At 42.2% G+C, this 21428-nt stretch overlaps 1 protein-coding gene across 4 annotated transcripts in view; it reads right to left on the bottom strand.

Moving 5' to 3' along the window:
- Window positions 1-3419: 3419 nt before the first annotated feature.
- ZNF10 (zinc finger protein 10) overlaps window positions 3420-21428 on the bottom strand; it is a 34744-nt gene continuing 16735 nt past the window's right edge. Inside the window, exons 1-5 of one of the 4 annotated variants that reach the window (XM_017895659.1) lie at window positions 21129-21335; window positions 20205-20296; window positions 11956-12082; window positions 11205-11300; window positions 3596-7349 (exon numbers count right to left, since the gene is read on the bottom strand). In XM_017895659.1, coding sequence (XP_017751148.1) covers window positions 5881-7349; window positions 11205-11300; window positions 11956-12082; window positions 20205-20237 — 1725 coding nt within the window. In that variant the 5' untranslated portion in view covers window positions 20238-20296; window positions 21129-21335 and the 3' untranslated portion in view covers window positions 3596-5880. Of the gene's footprint in view, window positions 7350-11204; window positions 11301-11955; window positions 12083-18762; window positions 19258-20204; window positions 20297-21128; window positions 21336-21428 lie in introns of those variants that run through there. The other 3 variants (XM_017895658.1, XM_017895660.1, XM_017895662.1) reach the window with 3 other exon arrangements.

Raw genomic sequence — 21428 nt, 5'->3', positions numbered from 1 at the left:
CCACTTTTTTGAATTTGCTTTAGTAGGGGAGGACTTTTTCCTAAAGATGTATCTGTGGTGACTGCAACTATCTATCTATGGCTGACTGCAACCTTTACCTCCCAGGCTCAAGCAATTCTTCTACCTCAGCCTCCTAAGTAGCTGCGACCACAGGCATACACCACCTGGCTAATTTTTATATTTTTTTGTAGAGACTGGGTTTCACCATGTTTCCCAGGCTGGTCTGGAACTCCAGAGCTCAAGTAATCTCTCTGCCTTGGCCTCCCAAAGTGCTAGGATTACAGGCATGAGCAACTGCACCTGGCCAGGTAGGACATTTTTAAATTTAATTTAATCTTTTAATTTTTTTGAGATGGAATCTCACTCTGTTACCCAGGGTGGAGTGCACTGGTGGGATCTGGGCTCACTGTGAGAGGTGACAACGTGCTAGTAGCCCTTGCTCTCCGTGCCTCCTCGGTCTCCGTGTCCACTCTGGTGGCGCCTCAGGAGCCCTTCAGCCCGCCACTGCACTGTGGGAGCCTCTCTCTGGGCTGGCCGAGGCCGGAGGCGGCTCCCGCTGCTTGCCCGGAGGTGCGGAGGGAGAGGCACGGGAGGGAACTGGGGCTTCACGCCCCACTCGTGGGCCAGCGGGAGTTCCGGGTGAGCCCGGGCTCGGGCGCTGCCGCCCCGGGCAGTGAGGGGCTTAGCACCAAGGCCAGCAGCTGGGGAGGATGCGCCGGGTCCCCCAGCAGTGCCAGCCCGCCGACCACCCAAGGGCTGATGAGTGCAGGCCTGTGGCGCCGTACTGGCGGGCAGCTCCGCCTGCACCTGCGGTGCGGGATCCACTGAGTGAAGCCAGCTGGGCTCCTGGGTCTAGTGGGGACTTGGAGAACCTTTATGTCTCGCTAAGGGTTTGTAAATACACCAATCAGCACTCTGTGTCTAACTCAAGGTTTGTAAACACACCAATCAGCACTCTGTGTCTAGCTCAGGGTTTGTAAATACACCAATCAGTACTCTGTATCCAGCCAACCTAGTGGGGACTTGTAAAACTTCTCTGTCTAGCACTCTGTGTCTAGCTAAAGGATTGTAAACACACCAATCAGCACTCTGTGTCTAGCTCAGGGATTGTAAATACACCAATCAGTACTCCGTCAAAATGGACCAATCGGCGCTCTGTAAAACGGACCAATCAGCTCTCTGTAAAACTGACCAATCAGTAGGATGTGGGTGGGGCCAGATAAGGGAATAAAAGCAGGCTGCTCAAGCTAGCCAGTGGCGACCCGTTCCGGTCACTTTCCATAGCGTGGAACCTTGGTTCTTTTGCACTTTACAGTAAATCCTGCTGCTACTCTTTGGGTCCACGCTGCCATTGTGAGCTGTAATACCGCGAAGGTCTGCAGCTTCACTCCTGAAGCCAGCGAGACCACAAACCCACTAGGAAGAATGAACAACTCCAGACAGGCCACCTTTAAAAGCTGTAAGACTCACTGGGAAGGTCTGCAGCTTCCCTCCCGAAGTCAGCGAGACCATGAACCCACCAGAAGGAAGAAACTGTGGACACATCTGAACATCTGAAGGAACAAACTCCAGACACACTATCTTTAAGAACTGTAGGCCGGGGGCGGTGGCTCAAGCCTGTAATGCCAGCACTTTGGGAGGCCGAGACGGGCGGATCACGAGGTCAGGAGATCGAGACCATCCTGGCTAACATGGTGAAACCCCGTCTCTATTAAAAAAAATACAAAAAAAAAAAAACTAGCCAGGCGAGGTGGTGGGCGCCTGTAGTCCCAGCTACTCGGGAGGCTGAGGCAGGAGAATGGCGTGAACCCAGGAGGCAGAGCTTGCAGTGAGCAGAGATTGCCCCACTGCACTCCAGCCTGAGCGACAGAGCAAGACTCCATCTCAAAAATAATAAAAAAATAAAGATTAATTTCGGGAGGACTGCCATCTTAACAATACTGAGTTTTCCCATCCTTGACCAAGGTATATTTCTCCATTTCTTTTGTGTTATTTATTATTATATGTTCCTTAACTTCTTCCAGCAATGTTTTAATAGTTTTCACTATGCAGGTCTTTCATGTTTCGTTAAATTTAAGTATTTCACATTTTTTCTATCATTGTAAATGGAATTCCATTCCTAATTTCATTTCCTAATTGGTCACTGTTAGTCAAAGCTGCATCATTTTGTAAATCCCCATTTCACAGACCCTGGTCAAGGCGAAACATTCTACAGGGTCTTGGGCTATGAGAAACATTCTAACCACCTGACTACAGAAACACCTTTATCAAATCCTGCCGGGCAGCAAGCCATACCACCCAGACCCCTTCCACCCAGACCTATAATTACCCCAGCCTGAAAGCAGCAGTGGGCTCCGACACTAAGCTGGTCCCCTCTCTGCAGGTTTTTGCTGGCAATAAACCTGTGTTTCTGTTGAGCCACTAACTCTCTTTAACCCTCACCTTTCCTTCAAAACCTAACTTTTTTCTATCATTATAAATGGAACTGTATTTCCAATTTCATTTCCTAATTGGTCACTGCTAGTATATAGAAATAAAATTGATTTTTGTAACCTCATATCCTATGACCTTGCTAAATTCCTTTATTAAGGTTCTAGTTGTTTTTTTTTTTGTTTGTTTTGTTTTTAAATGGAAAAGGAAGTCTCACTCTGTCACCCAGGCTAGAGTGCAGTGGTGTGATCTCGGCTCACTGCAATCTCCGCCTCCCGGGTTCAAGCGATTCTCCTGCCTCAGCCTCCCAAGCAGCTGGGATTACAGACGTGCATCACCATGCCCAGCTAATTTTTGTATTTTTAGCAGAGATGGGGTTTCACCATGTTGGCCAGGCTGGTCTCAAACTCCCAACCTCAGGTGATCCACCCGCCTCAGCCTCCCAAAGTGCTGGGATTACGGGCGTAAGCCACCGTGCCCAGCCTCTAGTAGCTTATTTACATGTATGAGCCCTCACACCCCCTTTTTTGGAGACAGAGTCTCACCCTGTTGCCCAGGCTGCAGTGCAGTGCTGTGATCATAACTCACTGCAACCTCAAACTCTGGTCTCAAGTGATCCTCCTGCCTCAGAGCCTTTTAAGTAGCTAGGACTATAGGTATGCACCACCACACCTAATTTTTAAACTTTCTGTAGAGACAGGGTCTCGCTATGTTGCCCAGGCTGGTCTTGAACTCAATCAATCCTCCTCCCTCAGCCTCCCAAGTTGTTGGGATTATAAGCATGAGCCAACACATTGGACCTTGGTATGAGCTTTTGAAGAAAAAATAAATTCCATCACTGAGGAGATTGTTTTCCTAATTTTAAAAGTAAGATATATTATTTCAGGAGGCTTTAGAAAGAACTGAAAAGTGTAAAAATAGAAAAGGAAACACCAATTTTCCCAATATATAGGCTACTATTAATATTTTGACAAATTTCCTTAGTTTTTGGCCACACTCATTTTTTACAATACATTTATTTTGACATATTTGAGCTTATTCCATATTAACAAGTATTTATCATGCTTTTGTTGTAACACACAACAGCATTTTTCCTGTTACCAAACTTTTGTGTACATATTTTAATGCCTGCATAATATTCCATTACACAGTTATGCCACAAATATTATGTTAGTGTACATTTTTTCATTTTGCAAATTATGCAGTCATAAATATTTCAGTGATCCTCATACATATTTCTGTCTTCATTACAAGTTAGATCCTTAAGGTGTTAACAATAGTAATATTATTAATAGCACCTATGTGCCAGGCACTCTTTTATGTGATTCATACATACCATCTCAATCCACATGACAACGCTTTGAGGTAGATACTAGTAGTATCCTCATTATACAGTTGAGGAAATTGAGCCACAGGTTATTAGAAATGTTGAGAGTCCCAGTTAAGTGACTATTCTCCCTTAATGAAAACCATTTCTGATAGGCATGTTATATGTTGGCACGGTATGTACACAGTGAGAAGAGCAGCAGGAAACATGGAACCCAGGACCTAGTTCTGAGTCTGACTTCACTGAAAATGTGAGACCTGGGCCAACGCACTTGATCTCAATGACAAGTACGAGCTAGAGGCTGTCATGTTCCTTGTAGTTCTCAAGTCTCCTGATTCTAACCATCATTTCTAGGTTTTTCTTCAGAGAGAGATCAAGATCTCTGGTTGGCTTCAGCAATACTTTATCTATCATTCAACAATCAATCATTAAGCATCTAATATTTATGCTAGAAAATGCAGAATCATGGTCAGTCCCTATACACAACAGATTGATTTATAGAATGAAACAGAAAATTAAAACAGATCCTCTTCCTGAATCTTTTGTGGGTTATTAACTTACCAGAGAATCTGAAGACTGGGATCCTCTCCCTAGAATGGAAAACCTTTGTGCAAACAGAATAAATGTGTATACAACATTACAAGTTGTTTATTGATCCTCAGGAATGAAACCTATATCAACTATTTGTCAGTGATTTTCCCAGGTTGTTGAGTTCTGATTTAGGCAAGAGGGAAAAACCATGTATGACTGTAAGGAAAGTGAGAACTCAGTGAATTCTTATAAGCACACAAGCAGATTTCAATTAAATAACAGACATTAGGGTGGGGCAATAATATTAATAATCACAGCCAGTAACTACAGAGAACATAATATATGTCAGGCACTATTCTAAGCTGTTTCTGTTTACTCATTTAATACTCACCATAATCACTAGGTAAGTACTATTATTATCACTAATTTACAGAGGAGGATATCAATAAGTTTGGCACAGAGAAGCTAAGCAGCATGTTCAAGATCACCCAGCTAGTGGGGTTTCAACCTGGGTAGTCTAGTTCAAGTCTATGCTCTTAACACTAATCTTTCTTTATTAAGATAAAAGACTACCTTCAGACGGAGGGCATCTTTAGGCCGTGCTCTGTTTATCACAGGAGGACACTTGCTCTAAATATTGTTTAAATACTTATTCCCACTAAAATGGGGACCCCTCCCTGATATGTCCAAATGCCCAGTGTTCCCCTAAGTCCTAACATCCAGAGAATTACTGTGTTTTTAAATTATCAGGAGCGTTTGCAATGCTAAAGAGTGGAAAAAGTGGAACTCTGTGACCCAAAACAATTTAGAATAGGAAAGCTCATTAACAGGTGGTACTCAAAAGCTTCTTTGATGGTAGAATAGAGAAACTAGGTATCCTCTTACAATATTTAAAAGTTTCTTTAATTATTACAGCAACATTAAACAGACTATAAAACTCAAAGTCCCATTATCTAACAAATCAATTCTGTTCAATTATCTATATACTTTCAATTCTTGCCCACATGCAAATATACTTAAAAATGGGTTAGTACTGGTAGTGGAGATGTGTTGTTTTTAATCGTACTACATTATAAGCATTTTCCTTGCTGTTAACCAAAATACGGTTTCTACCAGACACATAAAACATACCAAACACTACTAAATGTCCCAGAAGAGAGACAAAGTCAAGTAAACAATGACATATTGACTGAAATATTCTTTTCCATCTTTTGTTGCATTAACTGTATCATTTCTTAATTCTCAGCAACAACTCTCCCTACAGTAGCATACTCATTTCTTTTCAAATGAAGGGGTTCTTGCTCAACAACTCACCTATTTAATAATTCCTTCTCAGATTCTAGCATTTAAGACTTGGTCAAGAATGCTCCCAGGCCAATTACTTCTGTAGGAATTCATGAAAAGAAAATCTGATGGATTTCTGTACTGAAATAAAATCTGTGGTTTCTTTCCCTTCCAGGACCAATTCTCTAATGTGCAATATGATAGTAACAAGACTGAAAGCATTTCCACATAGATTCAATTTGTACACCATATCTCCAGGAGTTCTCCAATGCAAAATAAAGTTATTGCTTTGTGAAAAATTCCCGCATTTATGAGTAAGCATTTTCTCTCATATGATTTGCCTGGTATCCAATAAGGTTAGGGGTATTAACAAGCACTGTCCCACATTGATTGCATGTTAAGAACTGCTCTCCAGTGTGAGCTATTTGATGAACTATAAATGGAGAGTTCTGGCTGAAGATAATGCCACACTGATTACATTTATAGGTCTCTTCTCCAATATGAATTCTCTGATGCTTAATGAGGTCATTCTTCCGGATGAAGGCCTTCCCACACTGACAGCATTCATATGGTTTCTCTCCAGTGTGTATCCTCTGATGCACAATAAGGGCAGAACTCTGGCTGAAAGATTTTCCACAATCATGACACTCATATGGTTTCTCTCCAGTGTGGGTTCTTTGATGTGAATAAAGGTGAGAGCTTCGACTAAAACATTTTCCACAATCCTTACACTCAAAAGGTTTTAGTCCAGTGTGAATTCTATGATGCACAACAAGGTGAGATCTCTGGCTATAAGACTTTCCACATTCATTGCATTCATAGGGCCTCACTCTAACGTGGGTTCTCTGATGCAGAATGAGATGTGTGCTCTGTCTGAAGGATTTCCCACATTCAGGACATTCATAGGGTTTCTCTCCAGTATGTGTCCTCTGGTGTCTAATAAGCCGAGAGCTATGAACAAAAGATTTCCCACACTGATTACATGTGTACAGTTTGTCTCCTGTATGAGTTCTCTGATGGGTAACAAGGTGAGAGAACCAGCTGAAGGATTTACCACATTCTTTACATTCATAGGGTTCCTCACCAGTATGGGTCTTTTGATGTCCAATGAGGTGAGAACTCCGGCTGAAAGACTTCCCACATTCTTTACACTCATAGGGTTTTTCTCCAGTATGAATAAGCTGATGCCTAGTTAGATTAGAGCGCCAGCTGAAGAATTTTCCACACTCCTTACATTCATAGGGTTTCTCTCTATGTATGCCCTTTGATATACCAAGAGATGAACCATGAGTAAGAGAGTTATCATTATCAGGGCATTTGTAGGATTTATCACCTGTGTGAGTTCTTGCAAACTGAATAAGGTGAATGTTTTGACAGAAGGTTTGACCACATTCATTACTGTTACTTGCACAGCTTTCCTGATGACCATTAAGAACTAAATCATGTTTTAAACTTCTAGTATGTGAGTCACGTTTATGGAAATACTCTCTCAGTACCAGCTGAGCAGGAAGAAGACAGTTTCCCCCATATTTACCACTTTCAGAGGCTCTCTTCTGAGTAAGTACTTTCTTTTGGGTGAATGCCACTTGCCTCAAATGTCTCTCTGGGTTTTCCTGATACTTGTCTAACTGGTCTTTACATTTCCATACTTCTTCTAATGACAAATACCAGAGATCATTCCTTGCCATACCTTCCATTTTAATGTCACACGATTGCTTATCTTTAAAAATGCTCCTGCTGGAAACTGGTGATTTGATTTCAAATGCAGTCTCTGAATCTGAAAGAAATGAAAATCTTTATGTAACTAAAGACAGTATTAAAGTGAGAATGGTAGGAAGTACGTGGAGACAAAGTATGCAAGATGTACACAGTTGCTTTCAAATATGGCTTTGTAACTTCGATAGAGAATGAGAAAAGGAAGAATGGAGCAGTAAACAGTAAATGCATTGGGGTATACAGTACTCAAAAGGGGCAAAAGGAGTAAGGAGAAGCCACAGGACTCAGGATATCAATGGTGAGGGTAGAAATAAGGAAAATTACATAAAAAGGACTGCACTCCCATTTCCTAATCCAGATGTTAACAATGCAAGTTCCTCACCTATCTACTTGTTGTCAGGACTTTCCCCTGACACACATTCTTCACATTACTATCAATTTAGTATTCTTTTTTTTTTTTTTTTTTTGAGACAGAGTTTCGCTCTTGTTGTCCAGGCTGGAGTGCAATGGCGTGATCTCGGCTCAATGCAACCTCCGCCTCCCAGGTTCAAATGATTCTCCTGCCTCAGCCTCCCAAGTAGCTGGGATTACAGGTGCCTGCCACCATGCCTGGCTAATTTTTTATCTTTTTAGTAGAGACAGGACTTCACCATGTTGGCCAGGCTGGTCGTGAACTCCTGACTTCAGGTGATCCACCCACCTTGGCCTCCCAAAGTGCTGGGATTATAGGCGTGAGCCACTGCATCCGGCCCCATTTAGTATTCTTAAACCATGAATGCAGCCATACGTCAGGCAATGCTTTTTATCCAAATCACAGAAGCACTACAGAATACCCAGATGACTGACACAACAGACCTGTCAGAGCGGCTGCATGACAAGGTGGAAGAGTAACTGCACAAAAGTTACCAAGATACAGGTTCCTAATCTAAGTTTTATACTATTACTAGTGGTGAATTTAGACAAGTTGCTAAACTTTTAAGAATTCATTTTGCTTATCTGTAATCTAAGGACGACAGTATTTGCTATTTCAGATTATCATATTATATAAAGCATGAGCCTATTACAGTCTCTGGCACATTTATGGTCACAGCAGTAAGATTTACAATAATCATTATCATTCTTCTCATTTTCTGTTTTGATTTCTTTGTTCTGAAACATAAGGACTTAACAACCGATAGGACTACTACCACAAGATGTGAACTTAGAATCTGAGGCCTGATCCATACTCTCTTAGAATTTCTGCCATCTGCTACCTGTGTATATTACTGCAAATTATTTCCCTTGAATAAGAGCTTTATCTGTTTCTCGGTGTCTTTCAGGTAAAATGTATAATCCCAAACCTAAAAAATACACTGATAATACCACTTCATCTTACATGAGTGGGGTGACACTGATAATACCACTTCATCTTACATGATGGGGTGACATTCCACTCTTACCTGGTATTATGGGTTAAACTGTATCCCCCCCAAAAAGGTATGTTGAAGTTTTAATCCTCAGATTCTCAGAATACGACTATATTTGGAAATACAGTCTTTCCAGATGTAATAAGTTATGAGGTAGTACCAGAAATAGGATGGGCCCCTAATCCAATATGATGGTGGTCCTCATTAAAAGAGACACAGAGACACAGGGGAAGAGACCATGTGAATATGGAGACCAAGACTGGAATGATATATCCGCAAGCCAAGGAATACCTGGGGCTAGCACAAACTGGAAGAGACAAGGAAAGACACTCTCCTAGAAGCGTAACAGAGCCCCACTGACATCTTCGTTTTAGACTTACAGCCTCCAGCTGTGACATGATACATTTTGGTTGTTCTGAGCCACCTAACTTCTGGTTCTTTGCTACCACAGCCCCAGGAAACTAATACACCTGGTAAATGATCCCTGTGCCAGGCCTCGTCCCTAAATGACTTCCTTATACAATCCCACCCCCACCAGTCCTCACTGTCACTTACCACTTTGTTAGTTCCTAGTTTCTTTCCCATCCTGATGATTTTTAATAGGAAATACACCACCCCTATCCAGAACATCATAAAATCTTATGGAGAAGTTTTTCAAACTACAAATGCCAACTGGAAGATTTTATGAAGAATATGTATAAGGGGGGTGCTGAGCACTAATGGGAGGACAATTCTGAGTGTAGAATTTGATCATAAGAATGAGGTGCTTTATTAATATCCTAAAATCTTCCACATATTATGTAACATAGCCATGCCAGTAAGTTATTGTCGAAGTCTATTGGACCCATTAATCAACTAATCATCTATTTTTAAAAATTATCACACATTATATTTTTTGTTTTGATAATGAATTTCACAGCCTTGTAGATTCTGTAAAACTCCATGCATTTAAGCCCATGAGGTCTGAGTCTTTTTATTTTTTTTTTTGAGGTGGAGTCTCTCTCTGTCGCCCAGGCTGGAGTGTAGTGGTGCAATCTCGGCTCACTGCAAGCTCTGCCTCCTGGGTTCATGCCATTCTCCTGCCTCTGCCTCCCGAGTAGCTGGCACTACAGGCGCCCATCACTACACCCAGCTAATTTTTTTTTTGTATATTTAGTAGAGACGGGGTTTCACAGTATTAGCCACGATGGTCTCGATCTCCTGACCTCGTAATCTGCCCGCCTTTTCTCAATAAAAATATAAACTGCTGGATCCAGTTAATAATTGTTATTTTTGGATACTTGTCAATAGACATTCAGGAAAGCTTACTAGATGAACAAATAGAAAAGAAAGAAAGAAGGTAAGTAATAAAGAAAAGAAAATATAACAATATTTCTTCCCATGGTCCCAAGGCAGTTGAAAGACTTGCTTTGACACAGCATTTTGATACAATTAGCTACAAGGCAAATACTAAAAAGTAAAAAAGAGCTTATGATAATATTTTAAAGTAGAGATTTAAACTAAGTGGAAGTTCAGAAGAGGAAGAGGCCTGTACTTAACGAGGAATCATAAAAGGCTTCATGGGAAAGAACTTGAGGCTAAATTACAGGACAAGTAAGACTCAGATTTAATTTACATCACATCCAAAATCTGAGATGCAGGGAAATGCCTAGAAATAGATTTTTAAAATATTAAATATAGAACTAGATAGAGGCCAGGCATGGTGGCTCACGCCTGTAATCCCAGCACTTTGGAAGGCCGAGGTGGGCGGCCACTTGAGGTCAGGAGTTCGAGACCAGCCTGGCCAACATGGTGAAACCCCACCTCTATTAAAAACATAAAAACTAGCTGGGTATGGTGGTGCATGCCCGTAATCCCAGCTACTTGGGAGGCTGAGGCGGGAGAATCACTTGAACCTGGGAGGCGGAGGTTGCAGTGAGCTGAGATCACGCCACTGCACTCCAGTCTAGGAGACTGAGAGAAACTCCATCTCAAAAAAAAAAAAACAAAAGATCTAAAGTACAGTAAGAAAAACCAGTGTTTCTGTGAGCAGCCATCCTGGAAAGGAAGGAGAGTTGAGGCAACAGGAATTATGAGCTCTCTGCAGCAGTTTTCTACCTGACAGAAAACAAACTCTCAGAAAAGGTGATAAGAGTCCTACTCCAGAGCTTGCACAGATAGTTAACCGAGTTGTGGGAAGGGGTCACGTGAAAGAAAGAGAGGCAAAAATGCAAGAAGTGATTCCATGACAAATGAGAGCACAAGATGCTAGGTTAGTGGTAATAACGGTAATAATCAGGAAAGCGACATGTGCAGCGCTGAAACCAACCACGTCAACAGACAGAGAAACCTTTGCTTCTGAATGCAAATGGAATATAAAGATTGGCAGTGGGGAAATAGGGGCCAGATAAACTCAATCTTCCCACGAAGAAGGACCTGTGAGGAGGGCCAGTGACCACTATCTCTAGAAGTGCTAGCATCTCACAGCTCATCTGGGCTACTGCCTATGACAACTCTTGTCTGGTCCTCACCAGGATGTGCCTCTTGGTGAATCCCTCTCTCCACCAGCCAGGGCTCTTCTCCCTTCTCCAACCGGAGGATCACATCTGGCTTAGTAAGCTGATAACCTGTTCACAGTAAAAGACAACGGGGTAAGAGTCAGGGGAGCTCTGGGGCAGGCACAAAGAAACATCTCAGATTCAGCCTGACCCTCCAACCCTCTGCAGGACTGGCAGGAACTCTAAAGTTGACAGAGGCAGGAAAACCTTTTTTATTTTATTTATTTATTTATTTTGAGATGGAATCTCACTCTGTTGCCAGGCTGGAGTGCAGTGGTACAATCTTGGCTCACTGCAACCTCCGCTTCCCGGGTTCAAGTGATTCTCCTGCCTCAGCCTGCCAAGTAGCTGGGACTACAGGCGCACGCCACCATGCCCAGCTAATTTTTGTATTTTTAGTAGAGACGGGGTTTCACCACGTTGGTCAGGATGGTCTCAATCTCTCGACCTTGTGATCCACTCACCTCGGCCTCCCAAAGTGCTGGGATTATAGGCGTGAACCACCACGCCCAGATGGAAAACTTTTTAAAGAGGCATTTAAAAAACTTCAATACATTACAACAAGTTTTCCACAAAAGCTGGAGTAAAAAAAACCTGTTCTATGCCTCAAAGAAATGAGGTCTCTTGAACGCCAAGCCCGTACTCTGATAGGATATATGCTTCAGGGTCTTGTACCTTTTGATCAAAGGAGAACCAAAATCTTCAAAAACAGAGCTAGTCTTACCCAAGGAAACCAGGTTCTTATAGTTCTCCAGCATCACGTTTCTGTACACGCTCTGCTGAGCAGTGTCCAGCAGCTTCCACTCCTCCCTGGTGAAGTCCACAAATACATCCTTGAAGGTCACCAGTGTCTACAACATCAAACACATTTGCATTGCACCAGATATGTATCTTTGCTATCCCCCTTTCCTGATTGCTAACAGGAAGAGAAATTAAGCTGACAGCACTGGGGCAGGTAAAGTGGATGGACCCCAATTTATTCTAGGAGTGAGTACTATTTATTCTGGTCAAGTCGTAAAAGGAATGGCTATTAGGTACCTACTGTCTGAAAACAAGTTTTATATGATGCTTTAGGTTAAAAAAAACTGTCATAAGAATTTTTATTTAAAATAAATTTTAAACAGCTATGGCAGGGTGAATCATCTATTCTCCCAAAAGTTAACCCACTTTTCACTATGTAAGATAAAGAACCTAATTCAAGTACACCTTAATGCTTAAGAGATTTACCACCCTAGCCATATTTTATAACCTAAAATAATTATCCAAAACATTTTTCATGACCATTGGTAGGTACTAAAAAAACAACGGAAGAGTTGGAAGATTATATTTTAGCAGTAGCAAAACAATCAGACAAAGAAACAGGAGATAGATGCAAGGCCCTTATCAGCCACATCAAAAATAAGTGTTGATTATATTTAGAGAAAAATCTATTTGAGTGACTCAGGGTCTCCCATCAAAGACTATAAAGGTCAGAAGACAGTAGAATAATGTTTGTTTTTAAATGCTGAAAGAACAGACAAACCAGAATTTCTACATCCAGTGAAAATATTTTTCAAAAATGATGCAAAATAAAGATATTCTCAAATGAACTAAAACTAACAGAATTTGTTGGCAGAAGATCTGCTCTAGAAGATGTGCTGAGGGAAGTTCTTCAGGCGGAAGGGAAATGATACCAGAGAAACCTGAAATCTCAGAAATGGAAGATAAATAACAAAAACAGTAGATATCTGGGTACATATAATAGATTTGTTTTTTTCTCTTAAATGTTTCAAAAATATATAGAACAGCTGAAAGACCTGTAACATTTTCTGGTGCAGTTTCTCAATACACACACAACTTTAACATAAAGGGAGAGACATAAAGGGACCCGTATGTTGTAAGGCTTCTAGATTTTGCTTGAAGTGGTAAAAATTAACTCTAAGTGGACTGTAAAAGATTAGGTATGTATATTCTAATCCCTACAGCAGCCATTAAAAGTACAAAATATAAAGCTAAAAAACCAAGACATTAAGTGAAATACTAAAATATATTCAAATAATCCAAATAAAGGTAGTAAATTAAGAACTGGGAAAAGATATACAGAGAACATATAATAAAACAACACACTGAAATTCAATTGTATCAATAATAACATAAACAAAAATGGTCTAAACATAACAAATAAAAAACAGGTCGCCAAAATGTATTAAGAAAAAAAAAAAGCAACCGGGTGCAGTGGCTCACACCTGTAATCCCAGCACTCTGGAAGGCTGAGGCAGGTGGATCACTTGAGTTCAGGAGCTCAAGACAAGCCTAGCAATATGACAAAACCCTGTCTGTACAAAAAATACAAAAATTAGCCAGGCAGGGTGGCATGTGCCTGTAGTCTCAGCTACTCAGGAGGCTAAGGTGAGAGGATCACTTGAATCCAGAAGGCAGAGGTTGCAGCGGGCTGTGATCATACCACTGTACTCTAGCTTGTGCAACAGAGTGAGAACCTGTCTCAAAAAAAAAAAAAAAAAAAAAGGCAACAGCAAAAACCACAAGCCTTGAGCCCAGGAGTTTCAGACCAGCCTGGACAACATCGGGAGATCCTATGTCTACAAAAAATTTAAAAACTAGCCAGATGTGGTGGCTCATGCCTATAGTCCCAGCTACTAGGGAGACAGGTGGGAGGATCACTTGAGTCCAGGAGTTTGAGCCAGACTGCAGTGAGCTGTAGTAACACATCTGCACTCCAGCCTGTGCAACGAGACCCTGCCTCAAAACAAACAAACAAAAAAACCACAAGCCTCGACTATCTGCTACCTAAAAAAAAAAAAACAACATTGGGCCGGGTGCTGTGGCTCACACCTGTAATCCCAGAACTTTGGGAGGCCGAGGTGGGCGGATCACCTGAGGTCATGGGTTCGAGACCAGCCTGACTAATGTGGAGAAACCCTGTCTCTACTAAAAATACAAAATTAGCTGGGTGTGGTGGCACATGCCTATAATCCCAGCTACTCAGGAGGCTGAGGCAGAAGAATCGCTTGAACACAGGAGGCGGAGGTTGCAGTGAGCTGAGATATCGCCATTGCATTCCAGCCTGGGGAACGAGAGTGAAACTCTGTCTCAAAAAAAAAAAAAAAAAACAGCAACATTGAATACAACTTAGAGAGGTTACAAGGACAGAAACAGATGTACTATGGAAACACTAATCATACGAAAGTTAGAGTGGCTGTATTAATATCAGACAACATAGAATTAAGAACAAAGAATATTAGCAGAGATAAAGAGGGATATTACATACTGATAAATGTGTCAATCTGCAAAAAAATTTCAAATCCTAAACAGATCAAAATGTAACACAAAAATTTATAAAATTTCTATAAGAAAACATAGGAAAAAGCATTTGTCATTTTGAGTTCTTCAGAGGGTTCTTAGCAGTAATACCAACAGCATGATCCTTAAAAGAACAAATTGATAGGCCAGGCATGGTGGCTCACGCCTGTAATCCCAGCACTCTGGGAGGCCGAGGCAGGAGGATCACCTGAGGTCAGGAGTTCGAGACTAGTCTGGCTAACATGGTGAAACACCATCTCTACTAAATATACAAAAATTAGCTGGGCATGGTGGTGCATGCAAGTAATGCCAGTTACTTGGGAGGCTGAGGCATGAGAATCGCTTGAACCCTGAAGGCAGAGGTTGCAGTGAGCCGAGATCGCGCCACTGCACTCCAACCTAGGAGAGAGAATCAGACTCTGTCTCCAAAAAAAAAAAAAAAAAAAAAAAAAAAAAAGAATAAATTGAAAATTGACAAAGTGAGCGCTTCACCAAAACTAAAAATGATTTTTCTCTTCAAAAGACGTTACTAAGAGAATGAAAAGACAAGCCAGAGACCAGGAAATAATATTTGCAAATCACATTATCTGACAAAGAACTTGTACGTGTAAGATACAGAGAACCCTCAAAACTCAATAAGAGGCTAAGCACAATGGTTCATGCCTGTAATCCCAGCACTTCGGGAGGCCAAGACAGGTCTCGGGAATGCCTCAGGATGGCCCGAGTTCAGGAGTTCGAGACCAGCCTGGGCAACACAGTGAAACCCTGTCTCTACTAATATATAAAAAAAAAAAAAAAAAAAAAAAAATTAGCCAGGTGTGGTGGCGTGCGCCTGCAGTCCCAGCTACTCGGGAGGCTGAGGCAGGAGAATTGCTCGAACCTGGGAGGTGGAGGTTGCAGTGAGCCGAGATCGTGCCACTGCACTCCAGCCTGGGCTACAGAGCAAGACTCCATCTCCAAGAAAAAAACAACTCAGTAAGAAAACAGACTAGTTTGAAAACTGCGCAAAAGACTAAAATAAACATTTTACCAAAGAAGAATATAGGTAGTTGGTAATAAATAAGCACATGATGCTTAGTGTCATTACTTATTAGGGAAAAGAAAGTTAAAATGACAGCGAGATACCGTAAAGACACTTATTAGAAAGGGTAGGCTGGGCGCAGTGGCTCAAGCCTGTAATCCCAGCACTTTGGGAGGCCGAGACGGGCGGATCACGAGGTCAGGAGATCAAGACCATCCTGGCTAACATGGTGAAACCCCGTCTCTACTAAAATACAAAAAACTAGCCGGGCGACCTGGCGGGCGCCTGTAGACCCAGCTACTCGGGAGGCTGAGGCAGGAGAATGGCGTGAACCCGGGAGGTGGAGCTTGCAGTGAGCTGAGATCCGGCCACTGCACTCCAGCCTGGGCGACAGAGCGAGACTCCGTCTCAAAAAAAAAAAAAAAAAAAAAAGAAAGGGTAAACTTTTAAAATGTGTGATACCAAGTGCCAGTGAGGATGCAGAATAACTGCCACTCCCACACATCACTGTGAGAATGCGAAAATGCTACAACCACTTTCGAAAATTTGCGTATTTTTCATAAAGTTAAATGTACACTCTTGGCACACACCTATCATTCTCTTGGCTAAATACCTGAGTATGAAAATTTATGTCCACACAAAAACCTGTATGCCAATGCATAAACCTAGAAAGGGCTTTATCTAAAACTGGAAGAAACTCAAAGGTCCCTTAACACGAAATGCATAAACAAAGCGTGGTACAGCCACACAATGTAAATCTACTCAGCAATAAAAAGGAATATCCTACTGACTCATGCAACAACAGATGAACCTCCGATACATTATGCTTTATGAAAGGAGCTAGAAGTTACATGCTATGTGATCCCATTTATATGACATTCTGGAAAAGGTAAAAATCAATAGATCAGTGGTCAAGGGGCTGGAGGGGGAGTAAGCACGGACTATATACAAAGGGGTTGCACATAGGGAATTCTAGGGTCATGGGTTTGCCCTGTAACTTGGTGGGGTTTTTTGTTGTTTGTCTTGTTTTTTTTTGAGATGGAGTTTCACTCTCACCCAGGCTGGAGTGCAGCGGTGTAATCTCGGCTCACTGCAACTTCGGTTCCCCAGGTTCAAGCGATTCTCCTGCCTCAGCCTCCCAGGTAGCTGGGTTTATAGATGCCTGCCACCACGCCCAGCTAATTTTTGTATTTTTAGTAGAGACGGGGTTCCACCATGTTGGCCAGGCTGGTCTCGAACTCCTGACCTCAGGTGATCCACCCGCCTCAGCCTCCTGAAGTGTTGGGATTACAGGCGTGAGCCACTGCGCCCAGCCTGCTCTGTATCTTGAATGAAGTGATGGCTACACAACTATATGCGTTTGTCGAAAATCACAGAACTGTAAATCCAAAGGGGAAAACGTTACTGTATGTAAACTGAAACATAAATAAAAATATTTAAAATGGAATGTTCTATGAGATCTGTATGCTGGGTATCTTCTCTCCTTCCCTCCAGGTTTCCTTTCCACCCTACTCTCTTCCCAGAGAGGCTGAGCTCTGTGGATTATACCAAAGATTTCTCTTGCCCTCTGTCTTTCTGATTTATTTCACCAATGGAGATCACCAGTTGGATATGGCAAGAAAGTTGCCCCAGTGCAGTGGTGGTGACGTGATGGAGGTACATTCCCTTGACAGACGGGAACAGCCTCTGTGAACCACAAGTCTGGTTTCCAGAACCTGTCCCTGTTCTCATCCCTTCAGGCCTAATGGTGATGACACTCTGCTCCCACCTCATTCTCGTATTACTGAAGTTAAGGTGCCTGCTACTTTCCACTAGTCCTTGACTCATTCATTGCTGTTCATGGTTTCTAAGAAGCCTGCCCAGTTTTAACTTAAGTGGCTATCTGATTTCTGGTCTGGTGGTTTTAGCATTCCCATAAGAAATACACTGCACTTTTACTGTAAACACAGAGACAAAGTATGTCATGGTGACACTACTGAAAGGAAAGGTGCATGAGATGTTAGTCAATAACTGGATTTGAAATCAGGCGAACCTGTGGTCAAATCTGTACATCTTAAATTTTTTTTTTTTTTTTTGGCGGGGAACAGGGCGGGGGACAGAGTTTTGTTCTGACGTCTGGGCTGGAGTGCAGTGGCATGATTTTAGCTCACTGCAACCTCCGCCTCCTGGGTTCAAGCAATTCTCCTGCCTCAGACTCCTGAGTAGCTGGGACTATGCCACCACACACCTGACTTATTTTTGTATTTTTAGTAAAGTCGGGGTTTTACTATGTTGGCCGTGCTGGTCTCAAACTCCTGACTCAGGTGATCTGCACACCTCGGCCTCCCAAAGTGCTGGGATTACAGGTATGAGCCACCTCACCTGGTCTGTATACCTTAAATTTTGGATTGGATAATGCTTATCTAACTTCACCACGAATCAGTTCTCTTAGCTGTAAAATACTGTCTCATAGTATTATACACACTAACACACAGTACAATACAGTGTTAAAGAAGACAGAGATGAGAAGTGCCATCCGCTGCAGTCCCGCACATACAGTCACGCCAAGAAGGTATATAGACTAAGTATGCTTTCATTCCTCCTAACACTTCTTGTTCTTTGCTGGAAGTAAGCATTATCCTGAATTGTGTTATTGTTTTTTAAATGCCTTTATCTCAATTGTAAATGAATAACTGCTTGGCCAGGCGGGGTAGCTCACACCTTTAATCCCAGCGCTTTGGAAGGCCAAGGCAGGCGGATCACCTGAGTTCAGGAGATTGACACTGGCTAACACAGAAACCCTGTCTACTAAAAATACAAAAAATTAGCCAGGCATGGTGGCACACGCCTGCAGTCCCAGCTACTTGGGAGGCTGAGGCAGGAGAATCCCTTGAACCTGGGAGGTGGAGGTTGCAGTGAGCTGAGATCGCGCCACTGGACTCCAGCCTGGGTGACAGAGCGAGACTCTGTCTTAAAAAAAAAAAAAAAAAAAAAAAAAAACTGTTTGCAAATACCTGTTTTGAATTTTGATCAGCACGAATTGCTGATCTTTTTCTTGTATTAGCCTTAGACTCCAGTCCATTTTAAATATAACACTTATCTCATTCCATTCTGCCATATTTTCTACTACTATTGTACTATTTTTATTTTGTATATACTTGAAAATTTTTATAATAAAAGAAGAGAGGGAAAGACCAACGACCACAGTGATCTGTCTTCTTCCTAACTCACCTTTTAGTCAATAGAGCAGCATGTTACAGTTGAGTCATGTTCTCCTTCCTGCAAAACCATCTTTCCCTAGACTGCACACGTCGGTTTTCATTTTAACTCGCAGAAGACTCTGGCTCAGCCTCCTTCACAAGCTCATTAGCCCAACCAGCCTCATCAGTTATCCCTCGGTATTTGTTTCAGTTCTTTTTGGCCTTGTTATCACTGTGTATCCTTCTGTGAGGAGTCTCATTAGCCCCACGCAAACATGTCTGTGCTGCAGTCAGTGCCAAACAGGCCTAGAAGGCCCACACTGCCCATATTCCCTTCTTGGTTCTGTGTTTGGGCTGCACTAAACTGCTTTTAGCTCTTCAAACAGGCCATGCTCTCTCAAAGTCTGGGCCTTCACAAATGCAGCTCTCTCATATTTCTTTGGACAATCACAAGTCATCCTTAATATGTTGGCATAAATGTCATTTCAGCAAGTTTTCTTCTGAACCTTTAAACTATTTAAATATCCTCATGTTGGGGCCGGGCGCGGTGGCTCAAGCCTGTAATCCCAGCACTTTGGGAGGCCGAGACGGGCGGATCACGAGGTCAGGAGATCAAGACCATCCTGGCTAATACGGTGAAACCCCGTCTCTACTTAAAATACAAAAAACTAGCCGGGCGACGAGGCGGGCGCCTGTAGTCCCAGCTACTCGGGAGGCTGAGGCAGGAGAATGGCGTAAACCCGGGAGGCGGAGCTTGCAGTGAGCTGAGATCCGGCCACTGCACTCCAGCCTGGGTGGCAGAGCAAGACTCCATCTCAAAAGAAAAAATAAATAAATAAATAAATATCCTCATGTTAAATGCATACGCCAAACACCTGCCCAGAGCACTCCAATGTGGAGCTGAGCCCTCCAGACAGGCCAGGGAACCTCGGCTCCAGTCTCACCTTCCTTCCCGAGATTACCTGTCAAGGTCTACATGAAGGACCCTCCAGAGGAAGAAGCTGAATAGGCACCAGAACCAGTCTCTCAGCCTGGATGTCCCCAGGCCACACTGCTCACTGAGGTTCTGTTCTCCTCAGAGTTCTTTGCACCTTGTTTGCAGTTATCCTTTGATAACTATGTAACTTGTCCCTGAGTTCCTCCAAATGGGTTCCCCGTGGAGGAATTCACACAGTAAGCACTACACCCAGGACAGTCAGGCCTGAGAGAAATCACAGAGAGGCATCAACATTCCCAGTTCTCTCTTCTTTTTCGGAAGAAGTCTGATGTCACCTCACTTGATTCCCACCGATGTTACTGTTAAACTTGTGCTTCTTTTCTATTAAAAGGAAATAAAACTACAACTATAAATAAAGTAAACAAAACCTAATCCTAGTCTGCTGGAGAAAAGATATAATTTCTGAAGTTCTCTGGCAAATGGACTAAAATAAAAAGGAATTCCCAGCTGGAAACTGGGAAGAAAGCACAGCTTACCTGAGACCAGGCGGTTAGTGACTTAGCATCCATGTCCTCCTTGTTCTTGATGATACTTCCTTGAGTGATAGCAGAGTGCTAAAACGACAAAGCTAGGAAAAAGAAAGAAACATAAGTTAAGTGTGCTATGACTGGGAGGCTCCCTAAATTGTCAGCCTAAACTTCCTCATACCAGCTGGGTATGAGGAACACCATACAGAGGAACATCAGAGACATTCTATAAGCAAATCTATAGTGCCCGAAGCTCCCTAAGATTAGGAAGAGCTACATAAATACATAAAAAGAGCTACATAAAAAGCATTTTTACCAACCCTTAATCTCTGGAGTTCCACACCACATTTGAAGATTTAAAACTGAATGATTCTACCTACCATTACAAATTTTTTTTTGGAGGGAAAAAACCCCAAACCTGACCTAATCTAATAGTCTCACTTTACAGATTAAAAAAACAAGGTTGTCTCCAGCTGGTCACAGAACGGAAGTCAGAGATTGAAGCCCAATAAAAATGTGACGGACCATTACCAGCTTGAAGATGGAAGGCGCAGTGTGAGGAACATGGCAGTCTCCAGCAGCAAAGAGCAGCACCAGCTGAAAGCCAGCTAGGAAGCAGGGACCTCAGTCCTGCAGCCACAAGGAACTGAATTCCGCCAAGAAGAGTGAGCTTGAAAGTGAATTTCCCCCCACAGCCTCCAGATGAGAACTCAGTCTAGGTGACACACCCTGATTTCAGCCTTTGGACACCCTGAGCAGAGAACCCAGCCATGCTGTGCTTGCACCGCTTCTGGCCAACAGAGCTGATAATAAGGAAGTGCTGTTTGAAGCTGCCAAGTTTGTGGTAATATGCTACACAGCAACATAAAACTAATATAGCCAATTACATTTTAAAAATAATTTAAATATTAAGGAAAAATATTGTATATTTACCTATGTAGTTACCATTTGTCAGTGCTGTTTACTCGTGTGTGCAGATCCAGATTTCCATTTGGTTTCATTTCCTTTCTCTCTGAAGCACATTCTTTAACGTTTCTTGTAACAAGGGTCTTCTGGTGATAAATTCTTTCAGCTTTTTTATAGCTAGCAATGTCTTTTTTGTGCCTTTTTTTTTTTTTTTTAACAGCCATATGGTACAGTTCAACCATTTAAACTGTGTATTCAGTGGGTTTTGGTATATTACATAATTCTTAAAATTGTAGAGATATATATATATATATATTTTTTTTTTTT

Source organism: Rhinopithecus bieti, unplaced genomic scaffold, assembly GCF_001698545.2.
Source record: "Rhinopithecus bieti isolate Rb0 unplaced genomic scaffold, ASM169854v2 scaffold_27038, whole genome shotgun sequence".
NCBI classification, from domain to species: domain Eukaryota; kingdom Metazoa; phylum Chordata; class Mammalia; order Primates; family Cercopithecidae; genus Rhinopithecus; species Rhinopithecus bieti.
The sequence above is the reverse complement of the archived record's forward strand: the minus strand, read 5'-3'. Positions and strand labels throughout refer to the sequence as shown.